At 35.0% G+C, this 16,980-nt stretch overlaps 1 protein-coding gene across 1 annotated transcript in view; it reads left to right on the top strand.

Annotated features, from left to right (window-relative positions):
- The window catches only part of TNKS (tankyrase), a 157,928-nt gene that overhangs the window by 126,525 nt on the left and 14,423 nt on the right, over positions 1-16,980 (top strand). Inside the window, exons 14-20 of the mRNA XM_006180445.3 lie at positions 156-301; positions 2,063-2,228; positions 3,525-3,744; positions 4,059-4,168; positions 9,222-9,410; positions 11,209-11,446; positions 12,047-12,129. Coding sequence (XP_006180507.2) covers positions 156-301; positions 2,063-2,228; positions 3,525-3,744; positions 4,059-4,168; positions 9,222-9,410; positions 11,209-11,446; positions 12,047-12,129 — 1,152 coding nt within the window. The remainder of the gene's footprint in view (positions 1-155; positions 302-2,062; positions 2,229-3,524; positions 3,745-4,058; positions 4,169-9,221; positions 9,411-11,208; positions 11,447-12,046; positions 12,130-16,980) is intronic.

Raw genomic sequence — 16,980 nt, 5'->3', positions numbered from 1 at the left:
GCTGATTTTTAAACATCACTTGTATAATCTTTGGGAAAGAAATATTCATTAGAAAATTACAGTGTATCCAAGAAGCCTGCAGTATTTTGGAGCAAGATCTTTGAATCATTACTAATGTTTGTTTTGTGTTTATCTCTGTGTGTGTGCCCTAAAAGCAACTTTGCAGCCCTCAGAATGTGAACTGCAGAGATTTAGAGGGCCGGCATTCTACGCCCTTACACTTCGCCGCAGGCTATAACCGTGTGTCTGTGGTGGAGTACCTCCTACACCATGGTGCCGATGTCCATGCCAAAGACAAAGGGTAGGTGTTAGAATTTCACTGTTTAGGGTTCATTCTCTTGGGACTTAAAAGGTTTCTGTTAGTATTTTTGAAGTCTCCAATTTTTTTCCCTATTTAAAAAGTAATACATGTTTTTTAAGGTTTAAACATTATGGAAATGTATGGTATAGGAAGTGAAGAGTCTCTCTCACACCATCTCCTGGAGATGACAACATCAAAATTTTGCTGCAATTGTCCAGATTTTTGGAACTCATATACTAGTGTGTCTGCTGTTGTGGTGGTGCTTGTTTTTAACATAAACAATGATGTCATTCCAGACAGTCTACTTCGCAATTTGCTTTTTTCTCTCCGTAGTATATCTTGAATGTCTTTCCATATCAGTACTTAATAGTCTGTTTCATCCTTTTAATGCCTATACATAGCATTTTATTGCATTATATGAATGTGTTTATATAGTTTGTAATTTATTCTTCATCTCTTTTTTTGCTATTAAAAATGTATAATCTCCTTCAAAAAGAAGTCATCCATCCCAAAGTCATCAGTATTAATAGAAACATAATTTTATTTTTACTAACTCAGATATTCTCTATTTTTATATGAATTTACTAAATTATTTTATTTAGACAGAGTTTAAAGCAGCCATGGAAGCTATTTAGAAAAGCAAGAAATTTTAACTGAAATGAGCTTTTGTATTCTGACTTAATTTCATATCATCTGAAAATATAAATAAGCACTTTCCTATGCTGTTACTGCTGTAGAATTAAACTGCACAACTTAGACTTCAGTTAACCATTGTGGGTTTGTTTATCTTTTAAAAGGGACACATCAGACATGAATATTTACTATCACGAGCTCTTTTAAAGTATTATAGTACATTGGAGAGAAACCAACATTTGTTTTTATTGCCTATTTTAGCACTTAGTATTTTTGGTCTCAAAACATTAAAAAAAAAAAAAACCCAATCTTTCTAAATAGAAAGGTACTAACTAGATACCTTATGTTTGCTATTTACTAAGTACAACTTAAACTTATCCTTTGATGCACCCTTTTTTATAGGGACATCTTTTTGTCCTTTTAGAATGCCATCTGCCATCCACTCAGAAGAGTCATCTCAGACTAGGTTGTTCACCTGACTAGAGTTTATGGTTGACATCCTTATTTTACATACTGAATACCGAAGTTTCTGTATTACTTGGAGTTTGAGTTTTCATTGCTTGGTAACTAAATATTTAAACCTATGCACAGAAACCCTACTGAATTATTAGGAATTTTTTTTTAAAAGCCAAAAACAAAAGGTAGAACTTGAATAACTAAATGCATTAAATTGCATTGTATATTTTATAAGTATATAATTTTTACTAGGAAAACCCAAATGGAAGAACATCTGAGAGAAAATAAAACCAGATTAGTGATTAGTTATTCCAGAAATCACTTTGTAATGTTGCTCTTTATATTGCTAAGATGAAAACCTGAATTAAAACCATTGAATAGAAATGGAACCTTTTTCTATGGGTATATCCATATGTATTTTAAGGATAAGGATTGCTGTGAAATTTATATCCACTACCAAGAAACTGAAGTCCTTATGTTGAAAGGGACATTTTTGAAATTACTGATGCTTGTTTGGAGATGGATGTAGTCATCTTCAAGATCAGAGGAGAATTATTTCTATGTAAGTGCGTGTTTAGTGTAGTCAGTGTCATAGAGAATGATTTTCTTTACAAGTATAACTTTAACTCAAAGATTTGATATATGTCTTTAAAATGATTTTCTTTTGTTTAGTGGCTTGGTGCCCCTTCACAATGCTTGCTCATATGGACACTATGAGGTGGCTGAGCTCTTAGTAAGGCATGGGGCTTCTGTCAATGTGGCGGACTTGTGGAAATTTACCCCTCTACATGAAGCAGCAGCTAAAGGAAAATATGAAATCTGCAAACTCCTTTTAAAAGTATGTAATTTTTTAAATTAAAAAATATAAAGTAGTTATATTTGTTTTTTGGTTAGGATGTAAAACTACATCAAAGTAAATTATTCTGTTAAGTACAGTAGGTGCTGTAGAGACTGCCTCCATTTTCTATTTTAGGGGGATTTTTAAGTGTGATATGATACTTACATAGCTTTGAGTGGTGTCTGAAGTGCCTTTCTGAACTGATTTGATTATGTTGAGTTCATCACAACTCATCAAGGTAGGTTTTGGAAAGACTTGGATTAGTTTGCATGACTTATCTGATAGAGTATTAATATCAGAAAACATCTGAACAAGAAAAGAATTTTTCCATCAGGCTTGATTTTTTTTTTTTACTAGGTATGTTATTGTTAACAAACTCATTTCTCATTATTAAGCATTGTTTAAAGGATGTGAAATTTTAAAATGTGAAGTTAATTAAAAGATGTGAAAAATGACATATATTTGTCACTTTCTTTTTTTTATTTTTTTAAACTAGAAAAAAACTTATCCTAGTTAAATATAAAGTTCTCCCACTGCTTTTATGGGATCAAATATGTTCTCATGATCTTGAGAATAGCACTATATTTGATACTCATTTTTACTATCACTGATTAGTAAGGAATAACTTCTAGGTCACCGTGAATTCACTGTCTGGGTTGGTTATTCCATATTTCTCCAGTGGGCCAATGGCAGTCCATGTCAGGACTTTCTTGACTTCCATTTACTGTATTTCATAGATGTAGATGATTAAACTTTTAAAGTCAAGTTAATTGTTAATACATTTCTACCTAATTTCATGATCAGTGTTAAGACTTACAATGGAAATATTTTTAAATTACCAAACCTTTTTTTTATTGATTCCATTTGAAATTAAGTACTTTTTCCACCTGTGTGTCTTACTCTTCTCACTTCATCAACACAGAATATCTTTATATAATTGAAATCTAGTCAAAATTAACATCTAGGACATAATTTAAAAGAAAAGTGGTTTCCAAAGACAGCTTGGGGTCTGAGAAAAAGTATATGATACGAAAAGTAAAAGGCACTCAACAGCTTCCCCACTCACCATCAGCATTGATCCTGAGGCCTGGGGCTTTGGTTGGGAAGTAGTTAGAAAGCTAATCCAGTGTATTACTAAGTAGAGAATTTGCAAGAAAAAACAGGCTATTTTCTCTGTTTTTCACAATGTGTGTAGAATAGGTGTCTTTCCTTGGATGAGTGGAAGTGAAGTTAAAAATAAAAAAAACTTAAAGATACTACAGGAAACACAAGCCCTATTTGGTTTTTGTTTTGTAGCATGGAGCAGATCCGACTAAAAAGAACAGAGATGGAAATACACCTTTAGATTTGGTAAAAGAAGGAGACACAGATATTCAGGACTTACTGAGAGGAGATGCTGCCCTGTTGGATGCTGCCAAGAAGGGCTGCCTGGCAAGAGTGCAGAAGCTCTGTACTCCAGAGAATATCAACTGCAGAGACACCCAGGGCAGAAACTCAACCCCTCTGCACCTGGCAGGTAAGCATCACCAGCACTTCCAAGGCTCATTGTCCTTTGTTAGGTACCTAATGCAGTCCACCAGAAGAAGAAAGAAATGCTGAGCATAAAGAGTACTGCTCAGTAAAATGCTTTTGATTGACATAATTTTATGTAATTTCTTCTTGTAAATTATGTAGATTTCTTATTGTAATTTTCTTATTCTGAATTATGTAATAGTAGTGTTAGCTTTTAAAGCAAAAAGTACTAAAACTATGTATTTTCCAGTCCTTATCATTTATATACAGATAGATTTTTTTTTAAGCTGACATGTTTGCCTTTTTTCACTCTAATAGCAGGCTACAATAACCTGGAAGTAGCTGAATATCTTCTAGAACATGGAGCAGATGTTAATGCCCAGGACAAAGGTGGTTTAATTCCTCTTCATAATGCAGCGTCCTACGGGGTGAGCAGGCTAAAGCTTAAATCTAGAAAACTTCACTAATATTTACTACTTTATTAAATGCATACCAGGCATGAGTCAAGTAGATATCTAACCAATGGCATAATTTAGCACAGTTCTAATCTTTAATCCGTGTTTCTAGGCTTCTCAGTTAGGCTTAACTATCTTTTGGCCGCAGACCAAGCTTTTTACAGCTTTTTGATCTCTTCACATTATCTAGCACAATAATAAGTATGTAATGGCTGCTCAGTTAGTATTTATTGATATAGATAATAAATCTTAACTCTATCTCAAGTAGATTTTAGAAACTGTAAAAGCCAGGAGGTTCCTTTATAAAGGCATGAAAATTATGCTTGCTTATGTTTATCATCAGCATTTTAGAATTATTCAAGTAAATGGGTAAGCTATTGGTATGTATGATTTCATAGAGTCTGAATGACTAGCTAAACCCCACAGTGAAAGTCACAACTGATTCTTTGAAAGCACTGGTAACTGCAATCATCAGCTGAAAGAGGAAGAGGGATGCATTTCAGTACCTTGGTAACATTTGTTGGAACTGACTGCCTGGAAGGGACCAAGGCCCGCCTGAGGTCTGATGAATCACATGGGAAGATGGGTGCCCTTGTGCTTGTCTGTTTAGCCACTTAGTCCCTATTTACTGTAAAATCCATAGATGCCAGAATGTTCATACTAGGGATTCTCCTAGTTGGAATCATTATTGGTGAAGACAGTTTCTAATTTGCAAAAGCCTGACAACCTATAAGTAAAAACTAATCATCGTGATTTCCATATTCTCTTATTCTCTCTGCCTCGCCCTTCAAGGTGAGAATATCCCCCGTCTTCTCGTGCCCCATCTCGGAGGCCAGCGTTTCAGGGAGGTGACGTGTCAGTGGGAATACTCTTAAGGAAAACAAACAATCCAGTTTCAAGTGTACAGATAGCAAAGAAAATTTACTTACAAGTGTGATATATACTAATTGAAAGTTATCAGATTTAATCAGTTATTAGTACTGAAATCCTCTTGAAACTGCTATATTTAAAGTTATCTTTCCAAAGATGATTAACCTTTTATTAAAATCATTAGAATTTTCATTTAACTTTCATATAGGATTCTCAATTTCACTGAACAGCATATATTTATACTGAAGACCAGGCACGCTAAATATTTAGTGCTAATATACTATGTATGCATTTACGTGTAATCCTTCTGCCTTTGAGGTATAGCTATAAATATATATATATCATTCGGAGAATGTCCAGCACTTAGCATGATTCTTCTCTCCGTATTTTATTCCACTAATCCCAAGGCTAAGCTTCAGTTAAGTTTATCAGTCAATAGTTTATAAAGCTGATGGGATCAGTAGAACTTGAATCAGTGTCTTTTAACTTCTATATTAATCTACTAACGAGTAAGGACAGGTGTGGACAAGAGAGTTATACTTCTTGACCTGATCTAATAAAACTTACGCTCTCAGCTGTGTAGACTACATGGGTCTATGTGTTTTTCCATATATTCCCATGCTTTGTGGATGTGGAAAAGTTCAATCCCATTAGTCTTTTCCTTTCATAGCTTTCACGTATGTCACGGAGGGTAGAGGAAGTAAAACTTTATAAAGTTTAAGTATTTTACCTTTTTAATTCCCCTTCTTCTGATGGGAAAGGTGTTGAGATGCTACTTATTACACGTGTGTGTCATCTGGTGACCAGAGTGAAAGAGAAAATGTACAGTGCTTCTCTTTTGTGGCTAAGTAGTAAGATAGGATGCAGGTTGGCCTTGTCTTTGTTCCTCTTCCCTCGCAGGTGTCTTGCCGTTGGCTGGTGGAGGAGTGGTACAACCCGTCTCCTGACCAGGGGCCCTCTGTTCTGTTTTCATAAACTTGTTTCACCATTTTCCACAGCTCCTGCTCTCCCCTTCTAACTCCAGATGAGAAAGATCACATTTTGAGTTTCATTCTTTTTATGTTATCTTGCTTTTTATCACATCCCTATTGCTGAGCTCTTTGTAAATGAAGGTAGCTTACCGAGGTGAAGATGAACAGAAAATTTTCCAGGCTTGTGTAGAGGGCATTTGATAGAGGTTTTGATCAACCTGGTTCATCCCTTCTTTCTACTGAAGAATGCTAATGAGCTAGACAGTGTGTTTGTAGCAGGTGTTTTTACCTCATTGTGTGAGTGGATTTTTTTTTTTTGAGTCACTCTAAATGTCCTTCTTGTATTAAACTTGGAAATTTAAAAATCAAATATCTGTGAGCTAATGACTATGTACTCTTATTCACTAAAACCTTTACTTTGGTGGTTTCTTGACCTGTCTTAGTTGTCATGTTTTTGCCACGTGCAACATGTACCCGCCCCCAGTAGCATCTCTTACGACACATAGTGAATTTCAGTTGGCAATAGTAAGGTCATTCCCCGCACTGAGAATCTCTGCTCTACAAAATAATGTTATCTAATGCAATTTGTACACCATGTTCTCTATTGTCAGCAACCACATCAAATCAGAATTTATCTCAATCTCAATTAGTAGACTTAAAATAAGGACAACACATAGTTTAAGAAGTTTAAATAAAAGTTACAGATTTCATGAGTGTATATTAATGATAATGCACATTATCCAGTTTAGTGTTTTTATAATGCCTTATGTTATTTTTTAATACACATTTACACAAGACAGCTCATTTTTCTGCTATTCAATAAATGCAAGGCATTAATATTTATGTACCACAAAGTGTATAGTTTTCTATTATAACAGTAAATCAGTTTGCTGAGTTTTCTCAACTTTATTAATTTTTAGTGCTTTCTCTAAAATGTATAATGTTGGGGGAATTTCATGACATTGTACAACTAAATTGCTCTAACTGGAGCCCAAGCATGTTTTTCTTCTTCCTACTTCCCAACTTTCTAAAATTAAATTAGAGCCCTTGCAGTGTTTTTATGTTGCATTTGTCGTTTAAAGCATTTTGTGTTGCAGCTGGATTTTGAAACCATGTTAAGCTGACGCCTGAAAACATTCCAGCAAAGTTCAGTTTCTTTTCTAGACTTTCCATTCAATACTTTGCTCTTGCATGTTTAGAACTCAGTTGCAGCTTACATATTGATTTGTCAGCCTTAAATTTCAGTTAGTATTTTTGTCCCAGTAGTGTAGCCATTTAAAATAAGGCTTAAAAATTGTGTTTTTAGTCTATTTGGGTAGTTAATATACTCCTTCCAGTTTATTGCTCTTTCAGATGATTTTCAGCAAATTTAATAAGCACATAATTGGTTTCTCCAAGCATAAGCTATAAATTTAATATAAAGAAAGCTTAATAATATGTACCATATATACATTTTATTTTACACACACATAATTTTGCATGTACTAATTTTGAAAATCCATGCAAATAATTCCACCAAATTATATTATTCTGCCAATAAAAATGGGAGTAGAATAAAATGAATCATCAGAAACAATTTAAATACCCTATAACCTTACTGGGGAGAAGCTTCAAATGCCTCCATGCTTTTGGGTTAACTGAACAAAATAGCTTCTTTTCAATACATACCCTTTGAGTAAGGGAGATAAGTTACCTGGTTTTGTTTTAAGTGATTTTGATAGTACTACAGAAGCTACCTATTTTTATCTTTTGTGTTAGTTTTATATTGATGATATATCATTCATAATCCCCAAAAGATCATAGAACATGGCCTGTTCTCAGAAAGCCCCATTCTGATCATGCTTTTTTTTATTTGTCCCTATATTGTCAGCAAATGTGGAAGCTTTCTTAGAAGTTGTCTGATTTGCAGTTCCTAATGAATTTTGTTTTCTGAAATTATTTTTCCTAAAATTAAGAAGTATTTGTATCATATTTTAAAAAAACTTTAATACTACCTTAGAAGAAGTGCTTGTTCTTTTTGAAGTGAGTGTCTTCAAAAGAGCAAAGAAAATATTTTAAGGAATTTTTAAGGAGAATATGAAGAAACATCCCCTAAACCCCATCCTGGGCTATTTCTGTCTTTACCTTCCCCATCTCTTCCCTTTCTCATTAAAATCAGCTTCAGAGAGGTATTCAGCAAATGTTTGGCTGGCGGGTGAGTGGGTAAGAGAGAGTAAGTGAACAAAGAAATGACCCTCTTCTCTGTGTGCTGACCTTTGTGTCAAACCATTACAAAACATTACATAGATATTTAACCTCAAAAACCACATACCCCAACTGAACCTTAATCTTTCTTATAGTTTCATTCATACTTAAACTTCTGCTACTCAGTTTCTGTTAATGTTTCCACCTTTGTTTTTTAACCTTCTAGACCAAATTAAGAGGGGAAAAAAGGTAGTCATCTTTGACTTTTTTTTCCTCTTTCGTCCTCTGTAGTTAATTTGTCTTTCTGAAACCCATTTTTTTTCCCTCCAAAATTCTCAGATTCAGCTCTTCCTTTCCATCCTTCTCTAACCATCACAGTTTGAGACCTTGTTGCCTCACGCCCCGCTTATTAGTTAATGTGTCTGCTGCTGACATTTCATTCACCCCATAAGTCACTTTGGATACGACAGACTAATTTTTGTAAAATGCTGTTCTTGTTATGTTACATTACTTTCCCAAAAGCTGAAGAAAGAACATTGAGAATCCTTGAGATGAGTGTTTCAATAAATAGATCAGGCTGCAGTGGGTTAGAAAGAGAAATGGGAAGATAAGAGAAGCGTGGATATAGGACGCTTGCTTGAAAAGTTTGGCAGACAGATTAGCCCATTATTAAGAGACTTGGAATCAGGCAATAGTTTCACTTTATATGTTTTTAAGATAGATCTGAATATGTTATAGCCGAATAAAATTTTTTTAGAGCTCCCATGAAGAATTACAGGGTAACAGAATAATTGTGGAACTAAGATTTTGGAGGAGGCAAGAAAAGATGGACTCCAAAGTACAGGTAGAAGGGTGTGATAAATCTTTTTTTTAATAGAAGAAACTTCTATTAAGGATGAGAATAGAGAATAGGGAATGAAATGTTAAATAAAAACAAGTGTACCTGAAGCTTTCCCCAAAACTTCATTCTTACCTCTTGGCATCCTTTTGTTTTCCTTCAGCATGTGGACATCGCAGCATTGCTGATAAAATATAACACATGTGTGAATGCAACAGACAAGTGGGCGTTTACTCCCCTTCACGAAGCAGCCCAAAAAGGCAGGACACAGCTTTGTGCCCTCCTCCTGGCACATGGCGCAGATCCAACTATGAAGAACCAAGAAGGTCAGACACCTTTAGATCTGGCAACAGTAAGTCTTTATTTCAAAATATTTAGTATTGCTTTTCATACTTTCAGAGATGACAGTAAATTCCAGGGCTTAGCAGGTTTACCTTTGGTGGTACATATATTCATTAGAAGAACAAAGTTCCTTCCTTCTGAACTTTTTTAAGTCTTCATTTTTTAAATTTACTTTAAAACTGTTAAGGCAAACTAAGCAGTAAGTTAAATTTTTTTTGCCACTTGTAGGGAAAACATGAATCATAGAAAAACATGTATATAGAGTGTATCCTCAAAGAATTACATTTAATAAAGTGTCTTAATATGTTCTACATTTGGTGTATTATTCTAGAACAACTGATGATCATGATAATTTACCTGAGGCTAGGAAATAAGTCAGAGTCAAAATCAAAATTATCTTTTAGGCATTATATCATTCTTCCAAAGATGGGAAAGTACATTGATATACTGTAGAAATATTTTCAAAATCAGTGATTAATTTTTTTGGTGAAATGTTATTTAACTACAGAATTAAACGCAGTACAGAAACACTGAACCTTCTGGAAATCAGGGAGTTACTGTGTGGTCACGATAATTTAGAAATTCTTATTTCCCAAGCCACATTTTGTTTTATCTATCTGTTGCTGAGTAACAGACAATTTCAAAACACTTCGTAGCTTAACCAAAACCAAGTGAGTGGCTTAATACAGTGATGTATAATTTCTCACAGTTCTGTGGGTTGACTGGGCTCAGCCAGGCAGTTCTGCTGTTCATGCAGCTCCCAGTAGCTGGAAGCTCAGCTCAGGCTGCGGTGTCTAGGATGGCCTTAACTCCTCCAGGGCCTCTCTGCACAGTGTCTCACACTCAGTGGCCCAGTCCATACTTTACAGCATGGAGGATGATTTCTGAAAAAGTAGAAGCTACCAGTCCTTTTAAAGCCTAGGTCAAAAGCCTCAGAACATCACTTCCTCTTCATTCCATCAGTCAGAGCAACTCACAGGCAACCCAGATTCAAGAGAAGGGAGATAGATGCCACCTCTTGATGGGAGGAGAGACACGATGTACCCAGAGGAAGGAATTGATGGCTGGCTACCTCCCACATACTCTTAACAGCGGCTGTGGAGTTCATGAATGAGCTAGCCAAATTAAAGCACTAGCCCTTTAAAATTTCACCAGATTTTAATTGTACATTAAACTATTGAGTGTGTGCTAAATAACTGAACAAAAATTATTTTAATTGTTTAAATGTAAACAAAACATAGTAAGTATGGAAACTCCTAAAGAAGAGACTGTCAAAATTCTGATATGTGCTTCTTTTAGATGAAAGATGAAATATTTTATTTAACTCTATTCAAATCTTTATTAAACTTACATATCCTTTGAATATATTTGTAATTAGTAATTAACAATTGTGTGTACACTTTTCATTTAGTGTTAAAAGTGTTTCTAGGAATCAACATAGTTTACATTCTTGGACTTTTTTTTTCCATAGTTAATTTGTATGTGTGTAATGAGAAGACTTAAGATCTACTCTTCGCAAATTTCAAGACAATAATACAGGGCTATTAACTATAGTCACCAAGCTGTACATTACATCTTCAAAAGATGAAGTATTTTTAAAAAATTGCAGTTTCTCCATATGTACTGAAACTATGGGGACTCTAATGGGAACTCTGGATCAGAGAAGGAAAAATGAAGGAATGATCAGAAACCAGTATGGAATAATGAAGCATTCACTAAAGAGATAATTCACCAAGTGTTTGGTCCTTAGTGAAAAACTTACCAATTTAAAATGTAATTTTTTGTGTGTTTTTTTGTTATCATTTTAGGCTGATGATATCAGAGCTTTGCTGATAGATGCCATGCCCCCAGAGGCCTTACCTACCTGTTTTAAACCTCAGGCTACTGTAGTGAGTGCCTCTCTCATCTCACCAGCATCCACTCCCTCCTGCCTGTCTGCTGCCAGCAGCATAGACAACCTCACCGGCCCCTTAGCGGAGCTGGCGGTAGGAGGAGCAGCCAACACTGCGGATGGTGCAGCGGGTGCAGAAAGGAAGGAAGGAGAAGGCGAGTAACCCTGTGAACACATATTTGGTTTTGGTATTTTAAATGAACAGATTCACTTTTTTCTATTGGTAATTAGTAAACACCTAGAGACATCCCACATACGAGTTTTCATATACACAACAGTTTGTAAGAAATAGGTCTTCACAGAGTAAATACCTTGCCATCTACATTTGTTCTTACTTATGTGTATCCTAGTCCATTCTTGTCCAACCATAATGTCTGCTTAAACTCCCGAGTCTTATTACTGAAGTTATATCAGAAAAATTGAGAGATTATGTAAGAAATGAAAACTGAAACAACAGCTGGTAAATTTGAATTTTTAAATCCAACTGTTAAATATTTCACTAAAAGCATTATATTATGCTTTTAATATTAATATAAATTCTACTGATAAGATAAACTCAGCTTTTACGTCCCCACCAAATTCAGAGATAATTTGAAGTGTGTGAGTTTAATTTATGTATTATGGATTATTTTACTTTATATGAAACCATCTGCACAGCCAGGGGTGCCAGGGAGCCATGGCTTTAAATACATTAAGGAACTTCCTTTAGATTGATAAGCTTCTTTCTGAAAAACCTTAATATATGTCTGTTTTAGTTGCGGGTCTTGACATGAATATCAGTCAATTTCTGAAAAGCCTTGGTCTTGAACACCTTCGGGACATCTTTGAAACAGAACAGGTAAACTCATATATATATATATATATATAATTTAAAAGACTCAATTATATAAAGTTATTAATTGCCACTTGTTCTTTCTGTTTTGCTTCTTAACTGCTATTTTAAAACTCAGAGTTCTGATGGAGCTAGAGGAATCTGGTAACAGATGATTGAAGTCTGTTATTTTGTTATATCTTTATAAGCAGTCTGGCTTAGTAAGTTTTATTACATGTCAAAACTTGGGCCCACCTCAAAAGAATGTTTTCAGAATCTTCCCTCATTATTTTGTTTCCAAAGTGTTAGCCTGTATTCATCTCATTTTATTACTAATGTGACTAGACCCCACTTAAAACCAGTGTGAAATTATGTTAACTGTTTAGCAAAACCTTCATGAAGCAATTGTCCATTAAATTGGAAAGCAAATTAATGGGTAAGTGTACCTTTTTTAAATTGCTCCTTTATGAAGTTTCCATTGTCTAGTTGGAGCCTAAAATAATGTTGAACCAAAACTTGGCCCTATGCTCATAGACCTAGCCTATGTTTAGATATATCTGAAATGCCTGTGAAGGTCTCGGTATGAAGTCATCATTAGGATGTTTATGAATTAAAATCCTTCTGTTTGTTCTGATTTTATACAGGATGATGAGTTTTTAACTTACCAATGTATGATTTCATTACCACTAAATATTAAATAATAATAAATTCCCAAGTTTGAATTAACTATTATTGATACACATAGAATCTTAGAATGGAAGGGGTCTTTAGAGATCACTAAGTCATTCTCCCAGATGGATGTAAAAAGGGTAATTCTACATGTAGGAAGGTAACTAACTTGTTAAAATTTGGGCAGGTATAATAAAATGCTTGTAACTTAAAGTGCACCCAAATCTGCCACATGCATAATCCCTTAGTCTCATGTTTACATTTACCCTGTTTTGCACAGAAGTCTAACCTCCAATCAATGTATTAGACTCATAGGGCTGCCATCACAAATTACCACAGACCTGTGGCTTAAACAACACAAATTTTTTCCGTCACAGTTCTGGAGGCCTAAAGTTCAAAATCAAGGTGTCGGCAGCGCTGCATGCCCTGTAGAGTTTCTAGGGAGCATCTGTTCCATTTCTGCTGGCTTCTAGGCCCCTTAGGCTTGTGGTCACATCGTTCCAGTCTCTGGCTCCATCTTCACCTCGCCTTCTCTGTGTCCGTCTTCTCTTCTGTGTGTCTTCTGTAAGGACACTTGCTGGGAGGTTAAGGCCTACCCGTATAATCCTAGATGATCTCCTTCACTCAAGATTCTTAACTGACTCTACATCTGCAAAGATGTAAAAAGGTTTCTACTTAAGGTCCTTCACAAGTTCTGGGTCTTAGAACACGGGCATATCTTTTTGAGGGCCACCATTCAGCTCACTACAACATAATAATAGCCCTTCTATTTCTAAGACCTCGTCGACTTATCATGGATTTACCTTCCAACCACCCACCTGTACAAAGTTTCTCCTAATTCAGCATAAATTCACCTTTTTCAATTATTCGTTTCATGGACATACTGTCCACATTCTTCACTAGACTCTTTGCCACATTCTGACTTCTTTGTAGGCGTATAGTCGGTTTATAGAGTTAATTGAAAACCACAGGTCTTTTTCATATCCGTTACACTGTTAAGATTTTCTGATGTCTTTCTTTTAAGCTAGATTTCTTTATATGATTTATTGTAGTTCATCTTTAATGCTCTTAATGATCAAAAGAATTAAGTAAAAATAGCACTGGACTAAAAGGTGGCCTTGATTCTGAATAAGGCATTTAATTTATCACTTGCCTTAATGTAAAATATAATAATACTTTCAGAAGTCCAGATAGTTAAAATTCCCAGTCTTGTGTTTCTGTGCCAGTTTTTTAAATAAAACATCAGATGTGTCTTCTGTCTGGTGGTGAGGACTTAATTGGCTGCTATAATAATTTATTTTTTCCTTTAAGCTTCACCTACCATTGATTCATCCTCTGATTTGGAGATTTCTTATGAGAGTATCCTAAAACAGTAAGATTCTCTTTCCCTTATTCTTTCCCTGAAGGTATTAAAGCTGTTTTAAAAGCAGTATCCTCTACTAAAGCCGTGTTCCAGCCATCTTCCTACTTCCCAGATCATATCCACAGAAACTGTGCAATTTCATAAATCTTTGCTTAATAAAACAAAGACCCCAATTCAGACAAGTAACTCCAGTTGACCGTTTTTCAAGAGTTCAAGTTCTGTTCTTTCAGTTTACGTCATTAATTTTAATTTTTTAATTTTACATGTTCTCTTTTACAGTAGCTGATTTCTTGTGGCCTGATTATCTCATTTTATTGAGTTTAATAGTTTAGTCTTACAGTTGGTCCTTTTGACAGCTTATCCTGGTTTCATCAGTTTCATTCTTACCTTTTTCACTACAGTTTTGTTCTGAGTAAATAGTTCCATTGATTTTCCTTTTGCCAGAATAATTTCTGTGTTTTCTTTTTTTTGATCAATATGTTGATTCTTCCATTTAATGTGTATTACTTCCTTTTAATCCTACATATACATTAGACTCTAACCATTTTGAACTTTATTGCTAGAGTTTCTCAAATGTCCTGTATTCTCTCACTTGATTTTCCTTTTGCACATGCTCTTCCCTTTGTCTTAAACACCCTTCCCTTCTTCCTCTGCCTGATTAAGTCCTCCTTAGCTGAATTACTACCTTCTTCTAAGAACCTTTCCTGACCCCCTTCCTAATTCCCAGGCTTACTTATGGCCTCAAGCTAGTAAATATCTTTCTTAAGAGTTCCCACAGGGATTCCTCCAAAACATTTACCTTTCTTCTGTTTACCTTTTATCTCCTTGGTAGAGGAAACAGCATGCTCTGTAGTGGTGGTGGTCTCTTTGTTTCCTGGCCCCACTCTTTCTCTGCCAGTTTGGATCAGTTACCTTTCTGAGCTATTGTGGGTTGTTTTAGAATTAAATTAAATATTTAACTAGTTACTTTTGTTTTGGAAGTATTTAGCATATAGAAGATACTCATTAAATATAATTATGTATGAATGGATGAATGAACAAATTAACATAAATCTAAATGCTTCAGCTTATCATTTAAGGTTTTCCAGTTTCTAGTGCCAATAAATATGGGGACAGTTGGGTACCATGTATCTCAAAGCAACTGAATTTAATGTTTAGCTATTTCAGCTTTCTAGTTATCCCTTTTAAGAAAAATAAGCAAGGGAAAGACAAATACATTTCAGTTCTACTATTTTTATGACTTCACTGAGCCTCATTTTCCTCATAAGGATGTTAGTAGTGTTTCACAGGTCATTGTGAGGATTAAATAAAGTATTTTATGATTGGAGCTATATAATGAACAAATGTATCAAATGTTCTCCATTTCTTTTGGAGAACCTAATACTATGTTTTGCCTAGGCCTAGTTTCTGTTTTTTTCAGACGTGTATCAATTCAGAAAAGCTAAGAACTCTTTGAATTGAAGCTACCACATAGATAAGAACACAGATATGAGATCCTGTTTTCATGTCAGCCTTATGTGAAGTTTAGAAGGAAAAAAATGGAATATCAATAATGTAGTAAACCTTGTGCATGGTTTCCAAATTATATTACAGTCACATCTAGCTAAAAATGTGAAGACTCCTGTTATGTGGCCAGCTGTTGTCTCAAAGTTGTATGTTTCAGAACTGTTGCTTTTTAGAAGTTCTGCTAAAAACTTCCTTTGGGTGATTGGAAGTGAATTACCCATTTTGTGCAATGGAGCGATTATTTCTTAAGTGGCCACTGAGGAGCAGTATAGTAAATTATTTCCAAAGAACAAATGATGTATGCTTTTTACACTGAGAAGATGAGACTCATTATTTCATTCTGACAGTAAAAATCAGAGATCCAGACTTAATTTGTCAGTTTTTTAAACGTTAGGTACAAGTATAAAGGTAGAGCTATGGATAGATAAAAATACCTCGTTTGAGTTTGGAAAAGTGTCTATAAAAGGATTTCTCTTTTTCCCAAGGAAAGAGAAAATCAAAGGCTAATCTTGTGAAGTAGTATTTGGATTATCACAGGGCCAGCTGCTTCTGAGGTGAAAATTGCAGTGCATCCCTCAAGAAATGTGGCTGCCCAAGATTTCACCCTGTGAGTTCAGGACACCGCCACCGGGTGGCGGTAGAGTCACAGTTACTTTTAGTCAACAAAGGACTCAGCTACCACAACTCAGATGTATCTAACCATCTCCATCTACAGGGAGGAATAACCAAAACTTTAAAACCTGTTCTGTACAAAAATAGAGTGTATGTTAGGCTTCAGAGATTATTAGTCTGAGAATTTATAAGAGAGCTTAGAAACCATTTCTCTCTTTTCTTCTCCAAATTGGAATTCTTTATATAGCTCCAATATAAAATGGTCGATAATCTACATACTTGTGATATAAATCTCACTATCTTCTAAGGCAGCCTTTTCCATGCTTGAATACTTCTTAGCACTAGGAAGTTCTTCTCTTTACCTAAATCCTACTTACCTAAAGCTTTCTTCTTTTGCCAGATTCTGTTTCATTGTGCTGAACATCTCTACCTTTCCCCTACATTCATCTCTGCTACCTGCAGGACGCTGAGATCTGCTATTTCCCCATTTTCAAGCCACTGGTTGTTCCCTCATATCTTGAGGCAAGCAAAATGCAGTAGAATTAAATAATCAGAAGGAAAAATAGCAAAGGTTATTTTATATTTCTATAGCATTGTTTCTCCCATTTTAATTCTCCATTGACTAAAAGCAGAGTAAGTATTTCAAGTGAGCAAAAAGCTGATAAAATTATCAAGGCAACTTTAAGATTGTAGGTTCATGCTTATAAAGGAAAGAAGAATTTTCTTAG

The sequence above is a fragment of the Camelus ferus genome, chromosome 26, assembly GCF_009834535.1.
Source record: "Camelus ferus isolate YT-003-E chromosome 26, BCGSAC_Cfer_1.0, whole genome shotgun sequence".
NCBI classification, from domain to species: Eukaryota; Metazoa; Chordata; class Mammalia; order Artiodactyla; family Camelidae; genus Camelus; species Camelus ferus.
Note: the sequence above shows the minus strand (reverse complement) of the source record. Positions and strands in the feature narration are given on the sequence as shown.